General features: G+C 50.2%; 2 protein-coding genes across 9 annotated transcripts in view; one reads left to right on the top strand and one right to left on the bottom strand.

The window, feature by feature from the left end:
• Nucleotides 1-7200, top strand: part of TVP23A (trans-golgi network vesicle protein 23 homolog A) — a 35052-nt gene extending 27852 nt beyond the window's left edge. Inside the window, exons 4-11 of one of the 8 annotated variants that reach the window (XR_009558894.2) lie at nucleotides 801-890; nucleotides 1123-1251; nucleotides 2484-2612; nucleotides 3666-3725; nucleotides 4383-4508; nucleotides 4680-4808; nucleotides 6191-6270; nucleotides 7061-7200. Coding sequence is in view for 2 of the 8 variants with exons in the window: in XM_060284201.1 (XP_060140184.1) it covers nucleotides 801-890; nucleotides 1123-1251; nucleotides 2484-2612; nucleotides 3666-3725 (408 nt within the window). In the remaining 6 variants the exon portion in view is untranslated. Of the gene's footprint in view, nucleotides 1-800; nucleotides 891-1122; nucleotides 1252-2483; nucleotides 2613-3444; nucleotides 3726-4382; nucleotides 4626-4679; nucleotides 6271-7060 lie in introns of those variants that run through there. The other 7 variants (XR_009558895.2, XR_009558896.2, XR_009558897.2 and 4 more) reach the window with 7 other exon arrangements.
• Nucleotides 4506-22700, bottom strand: NUBP1 (NUBP iron-sulfur cluster assembly factor 1, cytosolic). The gene is made up of 11 exons (XM_030883935.2): nucleotides 22587-22700; nucleotides 22404-22508; nucleotides 20596-20729; nucleotides 14633-14701; nucleotides 12452-12484; nucleotides 11772-11862; nucleotides 10962-11116; nucleotides 9074-9184; nucleotides 8723-8825; nucleotides 5528-5611; nucleotides 4506-4789 (listed from the first exon to the last, which is right to left on the bottom strand). The coding sequence occupies exons 1-11, from the start codon at nucleotides 22603-22605 to the stop codon at nucleotides 4731-4733; spliced, it is 963 nt and encodes a 320-aa protein (XP_030739795.1). The 5' UTR covers nucleotides 22606-22700; the 3' UTR covers nucleotides 4506-4730.
• Between the last annotated feature and the right edge of the window lie 2624 nt (nucleotides 22701-25324).

Below are 25324 nucleotides of genomic sequence, written 5' to 3' on the forward strand. Positions count from 1 at the left end.
ATATTTTAAAATTCCATATAATATGAATTATATATATGTGTGTGTGTGTGTGTCTGGGGAGTCCTTTTTTTCATGAGTGAAACTTTGTTTTTAAAATTTTTATTGGAGTATAGTTGATTTACAATGTTGTGTTACTTTTCTGCTGTACAGCAAAGTGAGTCAGTTATACAGTTATACATATACGTATATCCATTCTTTTTTAGATTCTTTTCCCATATAGGTCATTACAGAATATTGAGTAGAGTTCATGTGCTATACAGTAGGTCCTTATTAATTATCTATTTTAGATATAGTAGTGTGTATATGTCAATCCCAATCTCCCAATTTATCCCTCCCTCCCCTTCCCCACTGGTAACCATAAGATTCTTTTCTACATCTGTGACTATTTCTGTTTCATTAATAAGTTCATTTGTACCACATTTTTAGATTCCACATATAAGCAATATCATATGATATTTGTCCTTCTCTTTCTGACTTACTTCACTCAGTGTGACAATCTCTAGGTCCATCCATGTTGCTGCAAATGGCGTTATTTCATTCTTTTTTATGGCTGGGTAATATTCCATTTTATATATGTACCACATCTTCTTTGTCCATTCTTCTGTCGATGGACATTTAGGTTGCTTTTTAAGGTAAGCTTAGTTAAGAATTAGAGGCCTCAAAACTGATTTTGAGAAAGCCCCACAGTTCAGTTCCCCTCTCCTCCTTCTCACGGTGCAAGTTTGGCATGAAATGGTGACTTTTATTCATCAATGAATGACCCGTGGCCTGCTTGGAGACATTCTGTCCATTTTCCTCAGAATGTAACCGGACGACTCCTGGTGGGCCTTCGCTGGTGGAACCAGATCGACGAAGATGGGAAAAGCCACTGGATTTTTGAAGCCAGAAAGGTATTCTCCAATACGTGTCAAGCTAGAACGGGAAAATGGCCGTGGAAAGTTCCCATGGGTTCCTTTTGAGCTTTGTGGGATCTGATCCCCGCCATACACAAAGCCCACTGATGCTGGCGCTCCGTTCAAAGTCACATGTGGCAGAAGCACGTGTGACGTGAACAAAAATCATAGCACACTCCTTTGCAACCATTTTCGCTAGTATTGAAACCGAATCACTTTCCCGCCACAGGTCTCTCCAAATACCGTGGCTGCCACAGAGGCGGAAGCTCGGGTCTTCTGGCTCGGCCTCATCATCTGCCCCATGATTTGGATCGTGTTCTTTTTTAGCTCCTTATTTTCCTTGAAGCTCAAGTGGCTGGTAAGGCAACATTTGCTTGAAACATCTGTATAGAACCGGTGGTTGCAGGAGCGTGTTTTTGCTATTGATCGACCCATCAATCGAAACAACTTTGAGATAGAATTCACATACCAGGCCGTGCACCCATTAATGTGTACAATTCAGGGGCTTCTAGTCTATTCACAGGGTTGTGCAACCATCACCACAATCAGTTTTAGGGTATTTTCATCACCCCGGAAGGAAACCTTGAGCCCTTCAGCCATCACCCTCCCCATACACCTGTCCCCCCCGCCCCTGCCACCCACTGATTTCTCTGTTTCTATAGATTTGGCTATTCTGGACATTTTCTGTAAAAGAATCATATAACATGCAGTCTTGTGTGACTGAGCCCTTTCACTTCATATTGTTTTCAGGGTTCATCTCTGTTGTAGCTGGTGTCGGTGCTGCTTTCTTTTTTATGGATGAATACTATTCCACGGTATTAGACCACATTTTGTTTATCCATTTATCCATCAGTGAGATAATCAATGGTTATTTGTTTCCAGCTTTTGGCTCTGAATAATGCTGCTGAGAGAGGAGTTTTTAGAAAAAGTGCATGACGTCCTACCTTGGATAGGGAACCCTTCCTCAGTAGGAATAAGCTAGCCTCAGGGTTCTGCAGTTTTATTTCAGAGTTATCATATTGCATTGCCATGATCTGAGTCATTCAGTGAGGAAACAAAATATCTATGGACAGTCTGAGCAACAGCATAAAAAAGTGTGGGCTGGGCTTCCCTGGTGGTGCAGTGGTTGAGAGTCTGCCTGCCGATGCAGGGGACATGGTTTCGTGCCCGGGTCCGGGAAGATCCCACATGCCGCGGAGCGGCTGGGCCCGTGAGCCATGGCCTCTGAGCCTGCGCGTCCGGAGCCTGTGCTCCGCAACGGGAGAGGCCACAACAGTGAGAGGCCCGCGTACCGCAAAAAAAAAAGTGTGGGCTCTGGAGTCTGGATCACGGCTCAGCCTCGCTCCAGCTCTGCGACCTCAGGCAACTTTAGCTTCCCTGAGCTTCCATGTTCTCCCTGTAAAATGGGATAATAACGGCCCCAACCTCTCGGGTTCCTGGTGATTAAAAGCGGTCCATGAGTATTTGTAAGCACTCCATAGAGGTTGGCTATTACTAGCAGGTGTGGGCTGGAGCCACTCCTACTTGCTTTGGGAGGAATATTTCAATACGTGCTCTTAGGAGAATTACATTTGCTTTGTCTGAGCGCAGGCCCTTGTGATAGCTGGGATTTCTCTCCAAGCCGCTAACCTGTACGGCTACGTCCTTTGTAAGATGGGAGGCGAGAGTGACATCAGCAAAGTCACAGCCAGTTTTCTGTCCCAGACGGTGCTCCAGACGGTGAGTTATTGAAGTCTGATTCCTGGACCCCTGATCTCCAGACACTTAAAAGTCAAGGAGGCCTGTTGGCAATGGCAGGTTTTGATGTTTTCCATATCAGCCAGGCCTCCATGGTTAGTTGCATTTTTGTGTGTGTGGTTAAAATATACCCAACAAAATTTACCCTTTTAACCATTTTTAAGTGTACAGTTCAGGGCTTCCCTGGTGGTGCAGTGGTTAAGAATCCGCCTGCCAATGCAGGGGACACGGGTTCGAGCCCTGGTCCAGGAAGATCCCACATGCCACGGAGCAACTAAGCCCGTGCGCCACAACTACTGAGCCTGCGCTCTAGAGCCCGTGAGCCACAACTACTGAGCCCGCGAGCCACAACTACTGAAGCCCGCATGCCTAGAGCTTGTGTTTTGCAACATGAGAAGCCACCGCAATGAGAAGCCTACGCCCTGCAATGAAGAGTAGCCCCCACTCGCCGCAACTAGAGAAAACCTGTGCGCAGCAACGAAGACCCAACGCAGCCAAAAAAAAAAGGCAGAGTTCTTTAAAAAAAAGTGTACAGTTCAGTATATCCACATCATCATGTCACCACAACTCTGATCTTCACAAACCAAAACTCTGTACCCACTGAATGTTTAACTCCCCATTCCCCACCCTTCCCCCCACCAACAAGCTCCAGGTAACCACCTACTTCCTGTCCCCATGCATCTGACGACTCTAGGGACCTCACCTAAGTGGAATCATACAGCGCTTGTCTTTTTGTGACTGCCATTGTCGGTTTTGAGTGATTTCTTTAAACGACAGAATTAAGAACCATAACGTATTTTTTTTTAAAACCTAGCCTTAGTTCTAGGAGAGAAATAGATCTTCTAAATTTGACCAGGTTCTTCCTGAAATGGTCTGAACCATCTTAAATGTGAACAGTGCAGCTTCACACCAAGACCTTGAGCAACCAGCCCTACAGGCTTTCAGTTCACTGTGGGTTTGCTCTGGCCTTGAATCAGCGGGATCAGGCCACACACATGTGAGACAGAAAGCCAGGGCAGCCTCTTCCCCTTGCAGGCCTGTCCAAGAGACTTCCAGAAGCCTGGCCTTGAGGGGCTGGAGATTCACAAGTATTAGGTAAGAGGTGGGATCGAGGTGGCGGCCTGGACGGTGCAGGGCCGGGGGCTCCCGTGGAAGCGCAGCTCCCCTGGGTTCAGCTGGGCCTGTGGTCTGGGTGGGCCCTTTAGAGGGGTCCCACCTTCCTCACCTTGAACAGGTGGATTTGACTCTATGTAGGCAAGCGGGGTGGGCGACGAGAGAAGGGGAGGGCAAGGCATTTGCCCACCTTCCACTTCCATGCCTGGAATAAGATGGGAACTGGGAATTTACTCTTCCCTCAGCTGCTCTCAGTTCCTGTGTGTCTTCCAGAGTGAGCGTCTCATGGCAATGAGGATCTTCTTGGAGTTTGCATCTCTCTTTTTATGTAATGTTAGAAAACCCTGTAAGTCGTCTGACACTGGAAATTGCTGGATATAGTGAACACACATTCCTATACAGGGTGTCGACACTGACCCCCAAATCTGTTCTCATGTGGGTGATTCGAGGGTGTTTTGACTGTGCCCAGCCATGTGGTGTGCACTGACCTCAGGACAAGCCCCAGCAGGAGGATCTATCACTGCTTTAATTTTTTCTCCACCTGAGGAACAGCGTTTGCACTACGCTGTCTGCACCTGTGACTGTATATCTGCAGTGAAGCCACACATTCACCCCTTTGTCCCTTTGGTTCTTTTTCAGGCTTATTTTCCGAGGCAGCGAAGGCTCAAGTGAGAGGTTCTGTAGTGGAACAGCTTCCGACAGAGAAGAAAATTCCATGACCCACAAGCCGCTGGTTTTTTACATGAAGCAGGCCTTGGGGCAGAGGTTTGAGATGTTTTTATTTTTGAAACGGCACATCTGTAAAGAATGCCCTTTACATATGTTCTAAAGAAAAGTGTACAAATGTTAGATGATTAAAGTGTCTCTGAAAAAGTGACTTCACACCATGCCTGGGGCTGGTCCCTCTCTGCCTGTGACCCCTGCTCTGTCACGCAGCTGGTCAGGTGTGATGGGACGTGCTGCTTGTGTTCCGAACGTCCTCCTGTTTCAGGAGCCGACGAGGTTCTCCCCTTTTGGCTGACGCAGACTACAGAACTCCTGGATTCCTGGAAAACAAGACAGCAGGTAAGGAAGCAGTTGCGGCTCTTGGTGGCCCTGCCCTTTGCTGGCGAGGCCGCGTCTAGATGGGGTGGAGTCCTCAGGTGGCTTAATTCTCCCAATAGTCCCATTTCGGCTTATGCCCTGAATCTGAAAGTGAGCCCAATACTGCCCACTGCCCACCTGTGGTTATAACCACAACTGGAGGCCTCACGCTGGCCCATTCTACAGATCAAGAATCCCGGAAATGATGTGATTTACCCTCAACACCATTTCACTAGGTCAAAAGGACTCAGCCACAAACCGGGAGCCTAAAGCTTTAACTACTGACGACACCTGTGCCTTAGATTCAGCGCCCCTGATGGCTGCCTGTCGTTGACTGAATCAGGCCTGCACGTGGGCTGGGTCTGGCTCACTGTGCTGCTTTTTTCTTCTTCATTTCTTTTTATAGCTTTATTGAGGTGTATTTCCTATACCATAAACTTCACCGTGTTTTTTAAACTATGACTTAGTTCACAACACTGAGGTACCAGAAGATTTTTCAAGACTCCTGGCTTCCCGGGCTGATGGGGTCATCCCAGACCTCACTACCCCAGTGTCCCCACCAAAGCTGTGTGGCCACTTATGGCTGCAGTGACCACGTATGGTCCTGAACGGGGCCTTCTCACACCCAGCCCACTCTGCTCATTTAAGTCACTTCCTGGCCCCGTGCCGTCGGGATTCACAGGACTCGCTTCAACACTTACTCTGGATTATACTTCTGTAGGCTAAAGTGGCTGGTGAATCCGGGGCTTCAACCAAAAAAGACTGTCCTTTGTCGCAACTCTTACCTTAAAGAAACAAAGGAAAGAAAATCCATGAAGAAGCACAGTGGTGATGTGAACCTGGGGCTCTTTCTGTGCCCATGACACTGAAGGTCGAGCCCACCTCACTTGTAATGAAGATCAAAGCTGAGACAGAATGTCGGGGTCTCGAGGACCTCACCTTCCCCCCCCCATCCAGCAGGGACCCTGGCTAGCGTTTCCTCGCAGCTCTGACCTGTACCTGGCTGATGGTGTTTAGTGTGTGTGCCTGCGAGTCATCTGGGTCATGTGCAGCAAATGCAGGTTCCAGGGCCCCCACTGTGATCAGATACAGCAGCTCCTAGGCAGGCCCAGGAACCTGCATTTAAAAGACCAATTCATTCTTTCAGCAAAAAGATAATGAAGGCACACAGTAAGAGTATGGAATACAAAAGGTTATACCACGAAGAATGAGTTCAAAGGAGGCTACCAGTGTTTCAAGTATCCTTCTAGAAATATATGCATATATATACATATACACACTCATGTATTTAAAAAAAATGCTTGGGAGTGTATGACACACATATTCTGCCCGTTGCGTTCTCCATGTGTAATTTTATCTTGAAGGTCTCTCCAGGTTGGCATCCATCCATCTGCTCTGTGTACTGCAGTGCCGCCTCGGGACACACAGGTGGTCTCGCATCCAGGTGAGCACGAGGCGGGACCTTGGGCACGCGGCGTGCTCCCCTCCCGTCTGGTCCTGGGTAGACCCTGCTGCCAGCTCCTCTGCCCCCGCCCCCCCTGCTGGAGAAGCAGGATCAGTGGTTCCACGACCCACAGCCACTCCCCAGCCTCCTGGGGGGATCCTGGCCAGGCCAACCGTGGAGCAGTCGTCGCCTCAGCTCCCCAGCATGTTGCCCGGTGGGACAGGGACACCCGAGACGGGGGGCAAAGTGGGCCCCCATGTGGCCCGGGCACTGTGAACTGTGGCGGAAGCAGCTAGGGAAGCCTCCGAGTTCACGGTCGCTGGACTGGGTCTGGGAAGTCACAGGTCCCACAACAGGCTCGTGGGGCCACTTCCTTCTGATTTTCATCCAGCGTCCTCTCACTCCTCGTCCTCCCTTCCCCAGAGGACATGCCTGTCCCCTTATAAATGCGCTCTGGTCAGTTCCCCGTCTCCACAAACCTCCCCCTCCTGCCTGTCGCCTGCAGGCGGCACCCCTTGGGCACTGCCCTGTCCAAGGCTCCCCTTGTGGCCCTCCTTCCATCTGTGCAGCCCCTGGCTCCATCACCGTGCCCACCTCGCAGGTGCGGCCTGAGGTTCAGCGCCTGGCAAGGACCCGCCGGAGCCCGCAGCCAGCGCTGGGGCAGCGCGGATCTAGGCCAGGGCGCCCGGCCCCAGACGTGCTTCCGCGTGACCCTCAGGCGTGCGGGGCTGGGGAGGCTGAGGATCACGGTGCCAGAGCCCGGCCGCTCCTCTGCTGCACGTTCCCACAGGGGCTGAGGGCGTCCTTCGCGGCCTCTTGTCTGTTCCTGGTAACGTGGCTGTTCCCTCACCGGACAGAAGCGGCTCCAGAGGGTCACAGAGACCTCACTTGGCCCTGCCCGCCTCGCCGCAGCGCGTCACGGCATTAACCGCCTGTCCTTTCCGACGCCGGCCCAGCTCTCTGCAGCTACAACCAGAGGTGAGGTCTGGGGACATGAACCTTGTCACGCTAGACATGTACCCGCTGGACGGCACTGGATCAGAGGCTGCACCAGGCCACCTCTCCTGTAAGCTGCTCTAAGGACTAAGGCGGCAGCACAGCCTGGAGCGGATGGCGGTGACAGGCTGCCACCACTCACTGTCCCCCACAAGTTCATGTGGGCCGCCCGCCTCTGGAGGCCTTTGAGGGGGGGTACCTGCTCCTACGGCCCAGAGGGAAGCTCTGGTCAATGCGAAGACAGTTTACAGCAGTGGGGAAGGCTGGAAAAGCAGCCGAGTTCTCTGTTTCTTGGGGAAACCACATACCAGAAGTGCTGCTGGGAGTGGAAACAAGCGAGGTGCGATCTCCGGAGCTGCCCCCCAGGTCCCCCGGGCTTCTCGGGGGCTCTTCCCGTCCACCTCCTCAAGGCAGGCCTCCTCCGAGCTGCGCTCTCGGCCCCTCCTCTCTGCACCTCCCACCCCCCGTCGCGGGCACGTCCCCCTCCACTCCTGACCTCTCTGCCCAGCCCGCTGACCAAGCCAAGGCCTCACCCGCCTCCACACAGCGCCAGGAGGGAGCCAGCCGCTTCTCGGTGCTGCCCCCGTCTCCTCAGTGGCTCACACTGGGCAGCACGGGCGTCCGTGACACCTCTCAAATCCTGGCACTTTCCCTCTCTCTGTACCCCCCTCCCTGGCAACGCCCAGGCCCCAGTCCAGCCCTAACCTCCTCCCCGTTCTCCTGCAGCACAGCCGCCACGGCCTCGGCCTCTAGGTGCACCCGGCGCCGACGCTCCCAAGGCTCTCACTTCCTAACAACTGGGGCCCGAGCGCCGTCGGTCTCTGTCGGCTTCCCTCAGGCCCAGGCACCTCTGCGTAACCTAACTGTCCCACTTCCTCGTGGTGGGGCTCACACCTGACTTCAGCAAGGTCGACCCCTGCTACTGTGGGGAATATCTGGCGGTGGGTGTCCTCACCGCTCCGCTCAGCGAGCCGACGCCCTGGAGTGAGTGTGGGGTGGAGGTGGGGTCCCCGGAGGACTGTGACACTCAGGAGCGTGACCCCCGGAGGCAGGCCAGCGGCTTCCCCTCACGCTCACCGAGAGAAGCCGGGTGCAAGGAGGGCTGCGGCGGGATTCCCTGTACACTGGACATGCGGGGCACCTTCCTCGGGAGGCTTCAAGGCTAATTCTGTACCCGGCTTTGAGTCTGAACCTAATTCCTGTGTAAGAGAAGACTCGAAGGCACGCCCCTTGCCGCCTCCCCAGGTCACCCCCGGCCTGGCCCCTCCCCTTAGTGACTTCCTTTCCTCCTGCCCTCCTGCATCAGGCGTCTCCCTGACCAGTCTCTTCTCTCCTCTCCTCTGCAGGCCCCTCCCGCTGCCCCGAAGTTCTCCTGCTCCCTCGGCTACGCACCGCCACGCGTCTCACTGCTCCTCTCAGCTGGAGGGTGTGCAGCCTCCACCGGGGACTCACCCACCTATGCGCGGATCCAGAGGCACTTTGCCGAGAAGCGGGATCTTCAGGTCATGGCACATGACCTCCGCACCCCCAGTCGTCGGCGGGAATATCTGAGTCTCCTTCTGGGAGGCAAATTAAAGGGGGAGGAATCCTGATTTTGTTTCAGAATCATACGATGGACCACATTTTAAAGCAACTTTAAAAAATGGCTGTTTTGAATGTGAAAAGAATTTTCATTAAATCAGCAACAGAGGGTTTTAACTGATTCCACTTCCCGAAATGATGGGGAAAATAGAGACGGTTTCCCAGAGATCCACCCCTACGATTTCCTCAGGCACAGAGGACAGGACCTGGTTGGACGTACTCTCACCTGGCACTTGGGGCAGATGAAGCCGCTCATGTTCTCCACCACCCCGATGATGGGCAGCTTCACCTTGTGGCAGAAGCTGATCTCTTTCCGGACGTCCTGGAGCGACACCTCCTGTCAAGGTTCAAGAAGTCCAGTTATGTCAAAGTCAAAGCATAAAAAGAGAACATCCGCGTGGTGGAGGGATGGCTGCAGGGCCGTGGCATCGCCACCGTGAAGCGTTAGCGACCGTGCCCCGTGCTCCGTATTTGTTTCGTGCCGACCACGTGCGAGCCCTGTTCCAGGTGCTTACTTCCCACAAACCTCAAAGGATAAACCTGAACAGGCAATGTCCAATGTCCAACGAATCTACAGGAAAGCGACCCTTTAACACACCTCCATGCTCCCCTTTGCCGTCAGTGTACTAGGCTGATCCCGAGTAGGCACAGCCTTCCAGGTCAGGGCAGCCTGTGGGCTCGGCTGGCCGCCTATTTCCATAAATAAAGTTCTTCTGGAACACAGCCCGGCCCACTCTTCTGCACAGTATCCCGGGCCGCTTTCGCCCCACAATGGTACAGCTAAAGGGCCGTGACAGAGACCGTGTGACCCAAAAAGCCTGAAACAGTTACTCTCCGGTCCTTCACAGAAAAAGTACATCAACCTCTGATCCTGGTTATCATGAACCCAAGCAACTTTATGCACAAGAAGAAAATAAGGACTATTACCAGGTTTGGATCCCTTCAAATTCACTTCTGGACTCTCAATGTGCATCTTACAGTGTGAGGACTGTGGATAATCAGGGCTTAGTACCCACCCCAGTACCCCATTTAATTTTACTGCAGACACGTGTCCAAGGGTCGTGTGCTGTCAAATACGGCTACTGCTTAACATCTGTGGCTTTAACGGTCACAGGCCTTCAAAGGGTCCTGGCTTTGAGTCCTCTATTCTCCTGAGGCCCACGTTTGGCCCTCAAGCCCTTTGAGGCTGGGGTACAGGCGGAGGGGCATTTAGCTAGAAAGTAAACTGGCTGTTACTAAGCGTCTCACCGCAGTGCAGCTGTGGTTCTCTCCCTGGTATCCCCTACAAGCCCTGCTTTGTCAAAAATGACCCCACAGAAACTAACACACCACTGTAAAGCAATTATACTCCAATAAAGATGTTAAAATTAATTAATTAATTTTTAAAAATGCAGTTCTCACAAAAAAATAAAAATGACCCCTAAAGAAAGCCAGCTGCTGGACGTGCAGGGCTCCGAGAAAGTGGGCGTCCCCAGCCTGAAGTCACATTTTCTAGAGAAGTTACATACAGAGGTGCACAAACATGGGGCGTCCCCCCAGGCTTCCTGGAGAAGGGCCGGCATCTGCTCGGTCTGCTCCCCTCCTCCTGAATCCAAGGGGACTCTCTTTCCTTTCACAGTCAATATGGTATCAGAGAGGCCATCCTTGTGTCAACCCGATTGTTGCTGTTGCTTTAGACTTGACCTTTAGAGCGGTTTTAGGTTCACAGAAAGCACAGAGTTCCCACGTACCCCTGCCCCACGTGGAAAGCCCTGCCCACTGTCAGCACCCGCATCAGAGCGGACGTCCCCACTCCACTGTCCTCATAGGTCATTTCTTTGGGACCTACTCTTGAGAGCACTGCTGGTCTACGGGTGGGCCCCAGCCTCTCTTTAAAAATTCAGTAGGCAACATTCCTAACAACAAATTCGTCTTCTCTCCAGCGCCATCCTCGGGCCAGGCGCCCTTGGCCCCCACCCCCGCCCCAGCCACCTGATGCCTCCCTGTCCGCTGACAGCGGCTGGACCGAAGATAAACGTAAGGTTTCTGCGGATCCCAGGCAGGGCATGCTGCAGAGCCCAGGGTCTTGGGCTGTGGGAGAAAGAGGCCCTCCGGGGTGGGGGGCCCTGGCTCACCTGCGGTGTGGTGATGATCACCGCCCCATCGATGTGCGCTGCGGCCAGGTACTGCACGGCCGAGAGGTGCTCGTCCGACGTCCCGGGGGGGGTGTCCACGATGAGGTAGTCCACCTCGCCCCAGTCCACGTCCCGGAGGAACTGCTTGATCATGCCTGCAAGGAGAAGCTGCGGGGATGCCTCCTCTCTCCCGTCCTTCTGACTCTCTTTACAGAAGCACAGCTCGTGGCCTTTACGTACGGATCACCTGTGCTCTCAATCAGTGGTGCTTGGCAACGTCTGGGGACACGTCTGCTTGTCAATGACTAGGGTGGGAGTTCTACTCGCCTCTGGAGCACAGAGGCCAGGGTACTGCTAAGCCCCTGTGCCATGGAGGACAGCCCACCCTCCCCAAACAAGGAATTATCTGACTCAGTACGCCAACAGCACCGAGGCTGAGGAACCTTGCCCAGATAGGCACTTTCGCATCATTACCTGCAGCCTCAATGCCTAGCCAACCTGCTACTGATTTCACCTCACATACTTCTCTCTTTGACACAAATAAGAACACAAACCACCTCAGGAATAATTTCAGGGTTAGGGAGATTTTCAGGAGAGAAAAACCCCTAATAGATTTAAAAAATTATAACATTTTATTAAATAAAACTGGTATTTCTGTTGGCTCTCTTCAACCAGTGAAGAGGCAACCAGATGCATAAAAATAATGCTCTAGGAAGCCCAGCAGGATGAGCCTGAGGCCATCCTGACAGGACGGGATGCAATTCTGCCCTTGGAAGGACGTGATAAGAGACAGAAAGCAGAGTGGCAAACCATTTTTCTTTGGTCCCCTCCAGATAACGGCATCATCGGGGCTGCTGAGCAAGAAACCCACCGACATCACCCCCAAGTTGTCTTCCAGGAACTAGAAAGGATGACGCAAGAAACATTTTACTTAAAACCACAGTGCAAGGCACTTCCCTATGTCTTTTGTCTGAGCTCTGGCTGAAAAAAGTGGGGGGACAAAATTACTGTGTGATCTGTGAGTATATTCACTCTTTGAATCCTTAAATCTTTTTTCTTTTTTTCGAAAAAAATCATTAAAGAAAAAGGTTACCATATTGGGGGGATTGAAAGAGTCACCATACGGCCTTATGGCAACGACAGTGAACTCAGCTGAAATAAACAAACCTCGTCTCCTTTACTATCTTAACCTGGGTTGGCAAACTATGGCCCCACTTCTGGTTTTGTATAAAGTTTTATTGGAAAACGGCCACGGTCATTCATTTGCTTATCACTACTTTCCAGCTATGACGGTGGCAACTGTATGGCCCACAAACTGGAAATATTTACTCTCTGAGCCTTTACAGAAAAAGTGTGCCAAGCCCAGGTTGGAACTGGATTCCCTGTGCCTAGGAAAGTGCCTCAATAAATATCTGTTGACGATAAACAGTTACAACCCTTTATGTACACATACGACAAGAGATCCTGAAGAAAAGGGGGTCAGCACTCACCACTGGAGACCAGCCCGAGCCACTCTGGTGAACCTGCAGGAACAGAAGCCCATGCTTATTTGTGAGAAATTATACGCCCTGGTCACGCTTCTCTCACAGACGAAGTTTACGCAGTAGGAAGGCAGTTTTATAAATGACGATTCATTGTCTTAAATGCTACCACTAAATTCTTAATAGGGAGTGAACAGAGCGGGGTCAGGGGCTGGGTTATGGATGATAGAATTCATTTGCCTTTTCCCTCCCAGGCTGGGTTATTTGGAAACTGCTTAGATATCTGGTCAGGGGACCGATGTTACCGGAGTCCAAATATAATTTGGGATATTTTAAAAGTGTGACAGAAATCAGTTGGGGGTTGCTGAGAAGATGCAGGCAACTGTGGAGCAGCGAGGCAGTCTCTGTACAAGTCCAGGAGTGGAGGGATGACCTTTAGTGAAACAGTAGACACAGAACCCTCCCATCAGTGGTGTGAACTTCAGGGCTGAGCTGCTGCCCCCAGGGGACAACAACTGGGGAAGTGGTGTCAGTGGGAAGCTTGGGCTACTGCAAGACCCAGACCCTCTCCTCGCAGTAGGTGTTCACTAACTGCCAGGGTTCAAGTCCGTATCAACGCTTTACTATGAAACAGGAACTTACGCAACTTCCAACCACACATCAATCTTAGATTTACGGTTCAAGTAACGCTGGACCCAGAACAGAAAGCCCATTTTTCCTGATGAATTCTTACTTTTTTAAACAGTCTTTTGAGATATAATCCACATACCACACAACTCACCCATTTACACTGTACAGTTAAATGGCTTCAGGATATTCACAGAACTGTGCATCCATCGCCACACCAACGCTAGAACACCTTCGTTACTCTTAGAAGATACCCTGCACCCCTTAAGTGTCGCCCCCGATCCCCACACTCCCCCCAGTCCTAGGGGACCACGGATCTACTGTGTCTACAGGTGTGCCTGCTGCTGACATTTCACAGAATTGCAATCAGATAACATGGGGTCCTTTGTCACCGGCTTTGAAGTCACACTTAAAAAAGAAAAACCCATTGATTCCTATTAATACTAATTCTCTAAGTCACTGGTTTTGAAAGAGGGGTAAACACGATGATCCAATAGCACAGGAGGAGAAAATAGTAGAACTTCTGTTATCTCACCATTTTAAATTTTCAATTTTTATAACTACTTGTGTCCTGGCCCAGTGAGTAGTACATGCACGTGACTGACGGTAACGGACCCCCGTGCTGGGGGGCCACGTGCTCAGAACTGCGATTCCTGCTGCTTCGCAGCAGGGCAGAAGCAAGTCCCAAGCCCTGAGCAGAGTCCCCGAGGACTGGCTCTGGCTACTCTCTGCCACCCCGTCCCTCTGCCCCGTCCCCGTGGGCCACTTTGCTGAGGACACGAGGACACTCCTGCACGTGCGCCCCATCCCAGCGCACCCTTCTCTGGGTTCTCTGAGCAGGGTGCCCTTGACCACCCCCTCCCAAAGAGCAGCTCCCCTGGCCGCCCTGCCCTGCCGAGTCTGTCCCCTTACCCTGCTTAGTGTCCTATTATCACCTGCCCCTCCCACAAGGGTAGGGTCTTTATCTGCCTTGTTCTCCTCTGAACCTCAGCACCCAGCGCTTCAGTAAAGAATGTACGGATCCCAACACCCCAGGAAAAGCCTAGTCCTCCAGCCCGGCTTCAGTGCACCCCCCAGGGGAACCTTTCTTGGATGGCTCTGTGCCACCTAGAAGGGAGGGAACAGCACGTGCTGCTCCACCCCCGCCCGCATTCTTTGCCTGCCTCGCAGTCTCACTTCCCCTCTGGTGACCACAGGAGCAGAGATATTTCCTTGCTTCCAGAGTACAGAACCCTAGTCAGCCCTGGTCTAGCTTTCCCAGCCAGGGCTAAGTTTCTGTGTCTGACTTCTGCATTTGACGTATTGTTTCCCTTCCCCTCTAAGAAGGCATTGAAACTAACAATTCTCAGAAGGTTTGAATGAACTTAAATATAATCCACACCGCCCCCAAACTCACGGCTGTTGTTAAAAGGAGACAGGCGGTCTAGTGAACCTTTACCTGATCTCGTCACGTCCCGGTAAAAAGGCACGGGCTCCGCTGACCCCCTGGCTTAGGGTTAGCGGCTTGGCGCTACAGTTTACCGTAAGAAAATGCTTCCCTGCATTTTGTCTTGTCACTATTACCTGTTCTCCTTCCAATCCCATGATCTTGGGAATTGACGGGCCGCATATATCAATGTCTAGAAGAGCCACCTGGGGAAAAGAGGAGACGTGATATAAGCAGATGTACAGTCCTCCAGATGTGCACAACCGGGAGGGGACGGGGCTCCAGGAAAAGGAGGGAGGGGAGAAGGTGAAGAAAAACTGGGTTGAACTTGGACCGAGCGGAATCTCATGAGGGAGAGTTACAACATTTATCTTCCGGGCCACAGAGACACAGACGAAACTCCTAACAAGAACCTGCGAAGTACACCCACACCCCCGGCGCTCTGCCCATGGCCCTGCTGCACCCCAGCCACCCTCAGTATGGCCTATTTTCAGGCTGAGCTTATAGTCCAGGGTATCAGGTCGCTTGACAATTCAGGCCCAGCCACTGTTTACGTAGCCCTTACCATGTATTGGGGTGTGTGTGTGTGTGTTTGCACACACACCTGTGTGTTCGGGATCATTATCTCTGCTTTATAGAAGAGGAAACTGAGGTTCAGAGAGGCCCAGAGACTTGTTCAACGAGCAAGAAGCAGAGCTGGGACATGAACTGAGGTCTCTGGACTCCGACGCCAGGGCTCTTCCCACTACCCCGGGGGCCTGGCAAGGAGGGCCTGAGTGGACCCTCTAGCTGAGCTCTGACCAAGCCCTGTTTTCCTGTGATGCTGAAGGTTAATGATGGCTTAGGCTCAACTTCTAAAAAAGAAAGTGAAAATAAGGAAATCTACAGAAGTTCTTTGCTAGTGATACGTGCAACCTTCGATGACTCCTTCTACCCCAAACGCCCTGCTTTCCCCATCTGATTCGTGAGAAGGTCTGAGACAGCCTTCAGAAACCTTCTAAGGAGCAGGGCCGTGCTCATCTTGAAAGCTCTCACATCCTAGATCCAAAGGAGAGCACCTCTGGGTAACTTTTTAACTTGCCCCAAATTAGTTTCTTGCTTTCCTCTTCAATCCTCTCTGGACAACCTCCTATGATCCTCACATGACTTCACACCAGGTCAGGAAAGTGGTTCCTTCGTACACTGGATAGTCGTTTGCCTCAAGCGCCCTCTGCTGGACCTCAAGAAGAATGCACCAGAACAACGCTCACCCTGAAGACCCATCAGGGTGAAGACCTCATCCTGAAGACCTGACTTCCGTGGCCTTCCTGATGCTTCAGGCTGATGTGTGGTTAATGATCCAGACGTTTTACATCAGAGCCTCACAACTTGGGAAATTATACCATCGCTACGACCCTAACGGAGACTTTCGTCAATAATCTCGAGTTTCTAGCCACTTGGTCTAGAAAATCTCATTCTCTTTTGGGAACAGTTTAATCAGTTTCCTTTGGAGGAATTACACCCCCTCTTCCCCACAACCAAGTGGGTATCTTGAGTGAAGTGATACAAGAAAGAGATCACATGCACTCACTCTGCGGTGGAACCCGAAAAGGCTGTGGTACATTCCTGCTACCCAGCTCTCCAGTGGTCGTGTCCTGTCCCCTTCAGACATTCTGCTGATCCTGCCGCTACCCCCATATCCATCCAATTAATTCCCTTTCTGCCCCAGTTACACCAGAGAACCCCAGCTGGAAGAAACATGCCTGCAATAATCCTCACAGGGTCTGTGGAAGGTGCTAGAAGACTGATGGGAAGAGGAGGCTTTGTCACACCTCTCCCAGCTAGAAAGTGGTGGAGTGGGTGCTGCAGGGCTGTCAGGATCCACAGCGTTCCCTACCTAGCGCCCCATACTTCCGGAAGCGGGCTCAGCACTAACTGCTGGCACTCTGAGGCCGTGTCACCTCGCACAAGCTGCTTCTCCTCCCCGATCTGTCTGAGCTTCTGATCTGCGAAACTAGTGTTTCGGGAGATCATTAGGCTCCTTCCAGCCCTCGAGTCTACAAGCCCCCGAGAGGGCCTCAGACACTATAGCCTGGACCTTTTAATGACACAGCTTGCCTTTCAGCTCACAGGGCAGGATGATAAGCTGGGAACTGACGGGAGCTGCTGACTCCTGCGGTGGGAAGGAGGCACGTGATTCTTGGATGTCTCACAGCTCAGGTCTGCGCCATAGAGGCTCCTCCTCCTCCCTTCGCTCCAACCTGCACATTCCCCGGCCCACCTGTGATCAGTCAGGGGCTACCCTGCGATTCAAGGCCCTCTGCAAACCATCAGACACCTGCCTGACCAAGTGCTATCATGGAACAGCCTTGCTTGCAGTCAGTAATGAGCTGCCACTGGGCGGCAGGCAGAAAAGGACAGGGCAGTCCTCACCACCCTGCTGAATTTAGGGCAGGGAGGGGTGTGAGCTGCTTGACTTTAGTCAACAAGACACTCGGTGTGCACTCTGTGCCCACGCCGGGCACCCTTTGGAGACAGTGATGTTTTCTGTCACCAGTAGGTCTGCCTGAGGGGAGACAGACTTTCTTAAGTGCTGACTTTTTTTTTTTTAAGCACCACTGCAAGAAAAAAATCCAGCTCATCTAGCCATGTTTCCACGCAGCTGGTGAGCTTCCCTTCAGTTTACTGCAAAGTTTCAACGTGTGCGCAGTGGGACTTCAGAACGCAACAACACGGAAGCGTGATTCTATGTAAACAGCTGTCTATTCACAAGTGGTTCCTTGTAGCTGGCCTGGTTAAAGTACATCTCCAGGCAGCTGTTTAAGAAAATGCCTGACAGCTTCTGAAAGCAAAGATTATTCTGGGTAACATGGATCATCGCAGAAAACAGATTTCTTGGCTGGTCAACTGGCCAATACAAACTTGACCCTCAGACGGCAAAAGATTGTTGACTAACAGAAAAACAGATGGGCAAGTATATGTGAACCTGATTGGCACTGGACTCTGGGTGGGCTACAAACTCATTATCACCAAAGCAGAAATAGTCTTCACCCCTCCATATTCTATCAGGGACATTTACTGAGCACTTCCTATGCATCAGGCATCGTGTTAAGCATTTTACTGTTACGAGTATCATCTCACTCGGTCCTGAGTCCCATTTTACAGATGAGAAAACTGAGGCAGAGACAGTCTGATAACCTGCCCAAGGTCACAGCAGTGGTATCGGCGGCACTGGGATGTGATCGTGGGCAGACCGACTCCAGAGCCTGTGTCCTTGGCCACCACGCTAGTCTGCACCCACCTCCTGCCCCAAACGCTCAGCTAGACTTCTGACCCTCCTTCTTCTCCAAGAGTTGGAGGCCCTGCTGCTCCATTTGTTCCTGCCGTTGGTTCTAGCACTGCCCTGGTTGTGTCCTCGTGGCCTCTCATGGAGACAAGAGCAACACCACCTGCTGGTTTACCGTCACCCTCTGACGACACTCGATCACACACTCAGCTGCTGCTATAGCAACCCTCAAACCATGCCTCTTTCCCGCGGGAACATCTTCCCAGGGCGTTAAAGCCTCCCAGGTCTGGCTCAGGCTGAGCCTCACCCTCGGCCCCTCTGCTGCAGCAGCAGCAGCCCTGCCTGCCCAGCCTGTCTGCCCCGGCAGTCCCAGCTCTGCGCCTCTGCCTCCACCTCCTCCTGCCACATCCCATCGGCCGCCATCAGAGTCCAAGACCGCCTTCTCCCACGAGCCTGCCCAGCTGTCCCCTGCCAGTCACTTCTCCCTTTCCCCAGATGCCTAGAGCACATCTTGGGTAACAGATACCAGATTCCAGAGAAGCCCATGTCAGTCATGTAGGCCAACAAAAGCAGCTCCACATATCATAAAATGATCCGAAGAGAAATGAGTTATAAGCAGGATTCAGAGTCCTAGTGAGAGAAACACCAAGCTTTACAGGTCCCCTAGCCCAGCCTCTGCACTGTCCCAAGGCCACGGCCTCCCCAACGTTTCAATCCTCCCCCAAAGAAGTTCTTCCCCAGCCAGCACTAGTGCTTCTGGAGCTACAAACCAAACCAGGGGCCGGCGAACTACAACCCAGGGCCCAAACCCAGAATGCCACCTGTTTCTGTACAGCCCATAGCTAAGAATGGCTATTACGTTTCTAGAGTTGGGGGGAAAAAAATCAAAAGAATACATTTATTTCACGACAGGGTGAAAATTATGAAATTCAAATTATATGAAATGCAAAGTTTTATTAGAACACAGCCACACTCATTTGTTCACAGGTTGTCCATGGCTGCTTTCATGTTCAAGGGAAGAACTGAATAGTTGCTACAGAAACTGTATAGCCTACGAAGCCTAAAATATTTACCGTCTGGCTCTTTATATAAAAAGTCTGCTGATCCCTGAAGTAAACTCTACTTTCGTAGCCCAACGATTTAAAAAAATATATTCCTGGAGTCTACGGTGAGGTATCTGAGAGGCCACTGTTTATCTGTGTGTGTGTGTGTGTGTATGTGTGTGTGTGCACGCGCGTGTGTGTGCGTGCACACACGCACACGCTCAAGCATATTGAGGGCAGGTCGGAATGGTGGGCTTGATCCCCCTGCCCAAGGTAGCTACCTTTACCGGGTTTTTTGTGGAGGAAATAAAGCCTTTATTTTATTAAGAATTTAAGGCGCTATTTCATACTGGAATAGAATGGTTTATCTCACACAAGTAGAAAGTATGCAGTTTATCCAGTTATTAGAGTTTAAAAAAAATAACTGGCAATATGTGGCAGTTTTGCACTCCCCACTAGCACGATCTTAAGAAAAAAAGCCAAACAAAAGTGAAAGGTCATTTGCCAGTTATAAAATAAATGTGAACTGAAAGTTAGTTAGCCCTTATTTATATAAAAATAAATTTCAACATTCAAAATGCACAAAGACAAAACTAATTTTCAAAAATATATCAGTGTATGGAAAGAAGGCACGCACCAAGACCAAGGAAAGAACTGGAATGGCTGTTTCAATGTTTGTTCAATGTTTCAACATGAACACAATAAAATTGTTTCCATGTTACAAGGAACTCCTCTGCAGGCCCCAAACAGCACTCTGACGGGAAAACAGCAGAGTTGGTTGGTGATCCACACAAGAGTGTGGTGGGCTCTCTCACCCAGTGCACACACGGCACCAACATACAAGTCCTCACCACAGCTCGTATTTCAGGGCTCAACGTGTTGAGCAGTGGCGTCTAAGAGACACCGAAGCTTTTCTAGCAGTTCTGGTACGTATATATATTTTTTTCAATTAGAATTTTGAACATAATTTCATTTTGGCAAAACCAAATGGTGGAACGTGTTATGTGTTAAAAAAACAAAAAGACCCCGCAGCATTCATGGTTTCATCAGGTATAAAATTGTAATCAAAGTGAATATTGGGATCATTTCCTAAGATCAGTGCAAAACCATCATGAGTCCCAATGAATAACCTGTATTTTTTAAATCACAGGTACTGCAAATTTCCATTTGATCTTTTTGGTAAAAGTAATTTTTTTCTTCCTCACCCTACCACACCTTTTATTAAAGCTGAAATCCTGAGAGCAGTACTGGGGAATTTGAGTTTTCAAGCTCCTCTGTGTACGTGGGTGTAAGTGAATGGCCTAGTGCAGAGGTTGGCAAGCGTTTTCTTCAAGGGCCAAACGGAAAGTATTATAGGCTTTGTGGGCAAAATCAAGGATTAAGAAGTACTAATGTAACACTGTAAAAGCAACCATTTATAAATGTAAAAACCATTCATAGCTCACAGGCCATAAAAAGACAGGAGATGGGCTGGATTTGACCACAGGCTATCGTTGGTAGACCCCTGACCTAGAAAAAGGCAGAAGGGGTTCATTAAGAGAAAGAAGCCTGAACTTAACATAATAAATAATCAGCAAGCCAAGAGAAATGTACACCTGCCAGCCATGTTCATGGCTAGAGAATCCAATGAAATAGTCATTTCATTGCTCGACTGCCTTGCACTTCCTCGTTCTCTCTGCAGGGATCTAGATTCCAAAGAGGCCAGATAAACTGACACTAACGAGTCAGCTCCCCACGAGCCATCATGAGCCCTAAGACACGAGCCTCTCCCAGTTTTTCCTTAAGGTCCCACCTGTGTGTTTTCATCTTCCGCTAGGCCGTGGGCCAGGTGGGCACTGAATGTGCTTTTCCCAACGCCGCCTTTCCCAGACAACACCAAGATCTTGTGTTTCACGGTCTTCATTTTTTCTTTGATTTCCTCTATGGCTGCAAAGAAAGCAATTCAGATGACCAAGCTCCTGACTCAATCTTTTTTTATTTTTAAAAAATTTTTATTGGAGTATAGTTGATTTACAATGTTGTGTTAGTTTCAGGTGTACAACAAAGTGAATCAGTTATACATATATCCACTCTTTTTTAGATTCTTTTCCCACATAGGCCATTACAGAGTATTGAGTAGAGTTCCCTGTGCTATACAGTGGGTCCTTATTAGTTATCTATTTTATATATAGTAGTGTGTATATGTCAATCCCAATCTCCCAATTTATCCCTCCCCTTCCTTTCCCCCATGGTAACCATAAGTTTGTTTTCTCTATTTCTCATTTGTGACTCTATTTCTGTTTTGTAAATAAGTTCATTTGTACCATTTTTTTAGATTCTACATATAAGCAATATCATATGATATTTGTGTCTCTCTGAATGTCACTCTTCCCATGGGCTGGAAGAAGCTAAATCCTTGGGCTATTTCAAGGGATCATGAGTGAAACTGCACCTCATCAATGGTAGTAATAAGTGCTACCAAAAAACCCCAAACCGAAACCAAACAAAACAAAACCCAAGGCTACGAGTACATCTGACATTTCCTTATTTATCGGTTTACTTGTTTGTCTCCCCTACTAGAATATAAAGTCCATGAAGGGGGGGGCTCTGAAGTGTTCACACTATATTCCCAGTTCCAGAACAGAACTTTCAATGCAGCAATGATTCCCAACCTGCGGGCAAACCCCACCAGGGCACATCTGGCAATGTCTCGGGATATTTTTGGTTGTCACAGGAAGGAGTGTTGCTGGCAGGTAATGGGTAGAGGCCAGGGATGCTGCTAAATGTTCTGGGCAGAGAAACAGGGCAGACATCCCCACCACAAAGAATTATCCAACCCTGAGGGTCAGTAGTGCCAAGAGTGAGAAACTGACACATTGCAGGCACTTAGTTACCTGTCATTGATAACTATCACTATTACACATTTACTACGCTTTCAATATTTCATCCTAGTTCAAATCCCTAAAACAACACTGTAACTATTTTCCCCCCATTTTTGATGAGGAAACGGAGGCTCAGAGAGGTTAAGGCTTTTTAATCACCTCATCTGTCTCATTCATAGCCGTATCCCCAGCACAGAGCACTGTGCCTGCAAGTGATCAATAGATACTTCTGTTGAATTAATGGGAGAATCGCTCCTCAAAAGGAAGGAAATTTTGTCCAAAGAAAACAGCTGGCGGAGCTAGGATTTAAGCCTAAGTTCCCTGACTTCAAACTTTATACCCTATTCCCTCTGGTGCCGGCCTCCTCCCAACCACTTCCAGTTACTGTCACTCAAACCGCTGGTCCCACCCCTCACCTCTTACGACTTTCTCCCATGCCCCGCCCCTCCTGAGACCCCTTTTGACTCCACGCCAGTGACGGGTTCAGGCTCCGCCCCCACCCCGCCAATTTTCTCCTCTCCTAGCCTTTTAAAAGCCCTGACCCTCTGGGCCCCGCTCCTGTCACTCATCCCTCAAGCCCCGCGCCTTATCCTGAAGACGACTCCACGACCCGCCTCCTCTGGGCCCCTGCCCCTCATCCTTAAGGCGCCTATCCCAACACCATCCACACCCCGCCCATGTCCCGCCTCTTCCAGGACAGCGCTTCTCACTTCCCGTTGGAGCCTTGCCCCTTCCTCACCCGGGTCCGGAGCGGCACCAGCTCCAGAAGCGCAGAGCCCCTGGTTGGGGCACCCCTGACATGAGGCCCCTCGACCTGCTTGGGCGCTGCCGACCCCGGGACAGTCTGCGCGAAGACAAGATCACAGTTAGAGTGGCTCCTGTCCTTTCAGGCCCGCCCCCCACGCCCCCTCCGCGCGCTCACCATGAGGCACCTCCTCCATCCCGCTGCCTTGGACGCGTACGCGGTCACCGGAAACCGCCGTTACGTATTTCCGCCTCGTGGCGCCCAATCTGACCCTCCAGCTGCGCGAAATTGTGTCTCGAAAGAGGGCTGTGCGCACGCGCGAGCCTTGTGATGGGAGTTTGGGACTGTTCTCTTTCTGTTCCTTTTAAAATTGAGTTGCAGATATCTATCATAAATACTTCGGCATGTATCTCCTAGGATCAAAGGCTTTGTCCTACATGACTTCAATACCATTTTCATATCCGAGATTTAACATTAATGCAAAACTGTTAGCTAATATTCACTTTGTATTCAGATTAAGGAAGAGCCCCCTGCTCCCCCAACCCCCCTTGATTAGATTCAAGGATTTTTTTAAATTAATTAATTAATTAATTTTATTTTGGGTCTTCGTTGCTGTGCACGGGCTTTCTCTAGTTGCGGTGAGCAGGGGCTACTGTTCGTTGCGGTGCGCGGGCTTCTCATTGCAGTAGCTTCTCTTGTTGCAGAGCCTGGGCTCTAGGTGCGCGGGCTTCAGTAGTTGTGGCACATGGGCTTAGTTGCTCCGTGCCTAAGCCCTGGTCCGGGAAGATCTTCCCGGACCAGGGCGCGAACCCGTGTCCCCTGCAGTGGAAGGCAGATTCTTAACCACTGCATCACCAGGGAAGCCCCCAGGTTAAAGTTTTTAGCAGAATGCACTTACAGTTGTGTCACAGCAGGAAGCACGTAATGCCAGTTGGTTCCATTATTGGTGACGTGAGGGCTTGATCACTTGATAAAGATGGTGTGTGTCCTGTTTCTCCAGGGAATGGCACCATTTTCCATTTGTAATTAATACAGACTCTCTGGGGAGACACATTGAGATCATATGAATATCCTGTTCTCGATCAGCCTTCACTCAGTGGTTTTAACATCCTTGCCTGGATCAGTTGCATAGGTGTTTGCAAAATTGTGCTTTTTCCCAGTCCTTATCCTTATCTCAATTAATTGGCATTCCTCAGTAAATAAGTTTCCCTCCCACCCTTTTTTTGAGAATCACTATGGACTCATGGGTTTTTTAAAAATTCTGTATTTAAGAATAAATTATCATTATTCTTTATGGTCAATTTTCCCCCAAAATGTGGCCAGTGAAGCCTCATCAGGCTTCTGTGTCTTGGACATTAATCAAACCCCTTTGAGCACTTTCTTGCTTTCTGACAATAGGATGTTCCAGGCTCTCCTATTTTCTTTGCTACAGCTATTTCTCCAAGGACCCCTGGTTGCTTTTCCTGGAGAATTGTCTTTAGAAACCATCCAAGATGTGGATGCTGTTTGCTCATTGCTACAGGAGTATCATTGCTTACAGGTTTGGGACAAATTTTTATGAGTGAACAAACTTTCCCCAGCCTCAGGCACTAAGGATATAGAAACTCATTAAAAATAATGTATCAGTTGCCTATCCCTGCCACCGATTATAGCTGGCACTTGTGGAATGCTTACGATTCGCCAGCTGTTACCTGGTGCTTTTATGTGAATTACCTAATTTATGCTCTTCATCAATCCTGTCCTCTAGGTCCTACGATCTCTATTTTTGGATGAGAAAACTGCCTTTCACAATGATTAAACGACTTTCCTAAGGTCACACAGATAATAGCGAGGGAGCCAGACTGATGAACTTTGGCTGTCTGGCCCCAGAGCCTGAACTCTCATCCATAACATATGGTGCTAGCGATACCAAACTGATCTAGTTCCTTCCTGTCTTCCTGGAGCCCAACTCGGTTGGGACAACAGATACTGAAGCACGTAATTGCGATGTGATAAGTGCTACGACAGAAGAGGATCAGAGTGATAGGGGTCAGGAAAGAATTCCTGAGTAGGAGATACCCAGATTGGGGCAGGGTAGGGTGAAGGCAAGTAGCGTTTCAAACTGAGCAAACAGCCTGAGCAAAGCCTGGTGGTCAGAGGAGCTCCCTTACGAGGCAGCGAGTATTGTGATTTCTGTTTTGCAGGTCAGAAGACTGGGTCACAGAGAATGACTTGCCCAGGGTCTCAGGGCCAGTAAGTGGCAGAGCTGGGACTCCAACAAAGTCTGGTATAGGGCCTGGGCTTTTAACCACTCTGCTGTACACTGGGAGGCAGGATACAAGTTATGCTCCTTTCACTGAGACTCAGAGAGCCTTGCCCAGGGTCTCACAGCCAGCAGGCTCCACTGAATTCTTCTGAGCACAGGCTCTTTTTCTCCCAGTCACACTGCAGAAGCCTCAGGCCAGCCCACTTCAGGTGTTCCTTCCTGATGTCCCCTAAGACATTTCCTGCACGTTCTCCCTAGCTGTTTTCAGCGGCAGGGCCACTTCAGAGCTCTTTTGTCCCGAATTGCACAGGGCCCTCCCACTCAGCACTCAGTGGGTCTTTGCTCAGTGGCAGGGAGGAAAAAGTCTACTGTCCTTCAACCTTCCCCTCTCTACTCGCTTCTCTCCACAAGGCTGTTAGAATGATGGTGAAATCAAACAAACCTCTCAACTTGGCTCCAGGTCTCTCTCCTACTCTCCCAGCCAAATTCCTGTCTCACCTGGGATGGAACTTTCCACCTGTTGTATTTGGGAGCAGAAGGGTGGGAGCCAGGTGGCAAAGCAGATTCCCAGGCCCATCCCTGACCTCCTGACTCAGAAACTGGAGGGCTGGACCAGGGAATCTGTATCTTCACATTCTCACAGGATAGTAATTACATCCACTAAGTTTGA

This window comes from Globicephala melas, chromosome 15 (assembly GCF_963455315.2).
Source record: "Globicephala melas chromosome 15, mGloMel1.2, whole genome shotgun sequence".
In the NCBI taxonomy this organism is placed as follows: domain Eukaryota; kingdom Metazoa; phylum Chordata; class Mammalia; order Artiodactyla; family Delphinidae; genus Globicephala; species Globicephala melas.

Excerpts from the sequence above, each read along its gene's own strand:
- NUBP1 (XM_030883935.2), bottom strand. Across the intron at positions 20,730-22,403 it reads TGGTGCCGCTCCGGACCCGG|CCATAGAGGAAATCAAAGAA; the intron begins GTGAGGAAGGGG and ends CTTTCTTTGCAG. Across the intron at positions 11,863-12,451 it reads GCTCGGGCTGGTCTCCAGTG|TTCCTGGAAGACAACTTGGG; the intron begins GTGAGTGCTGAC and ends CATCCTTTCTAG.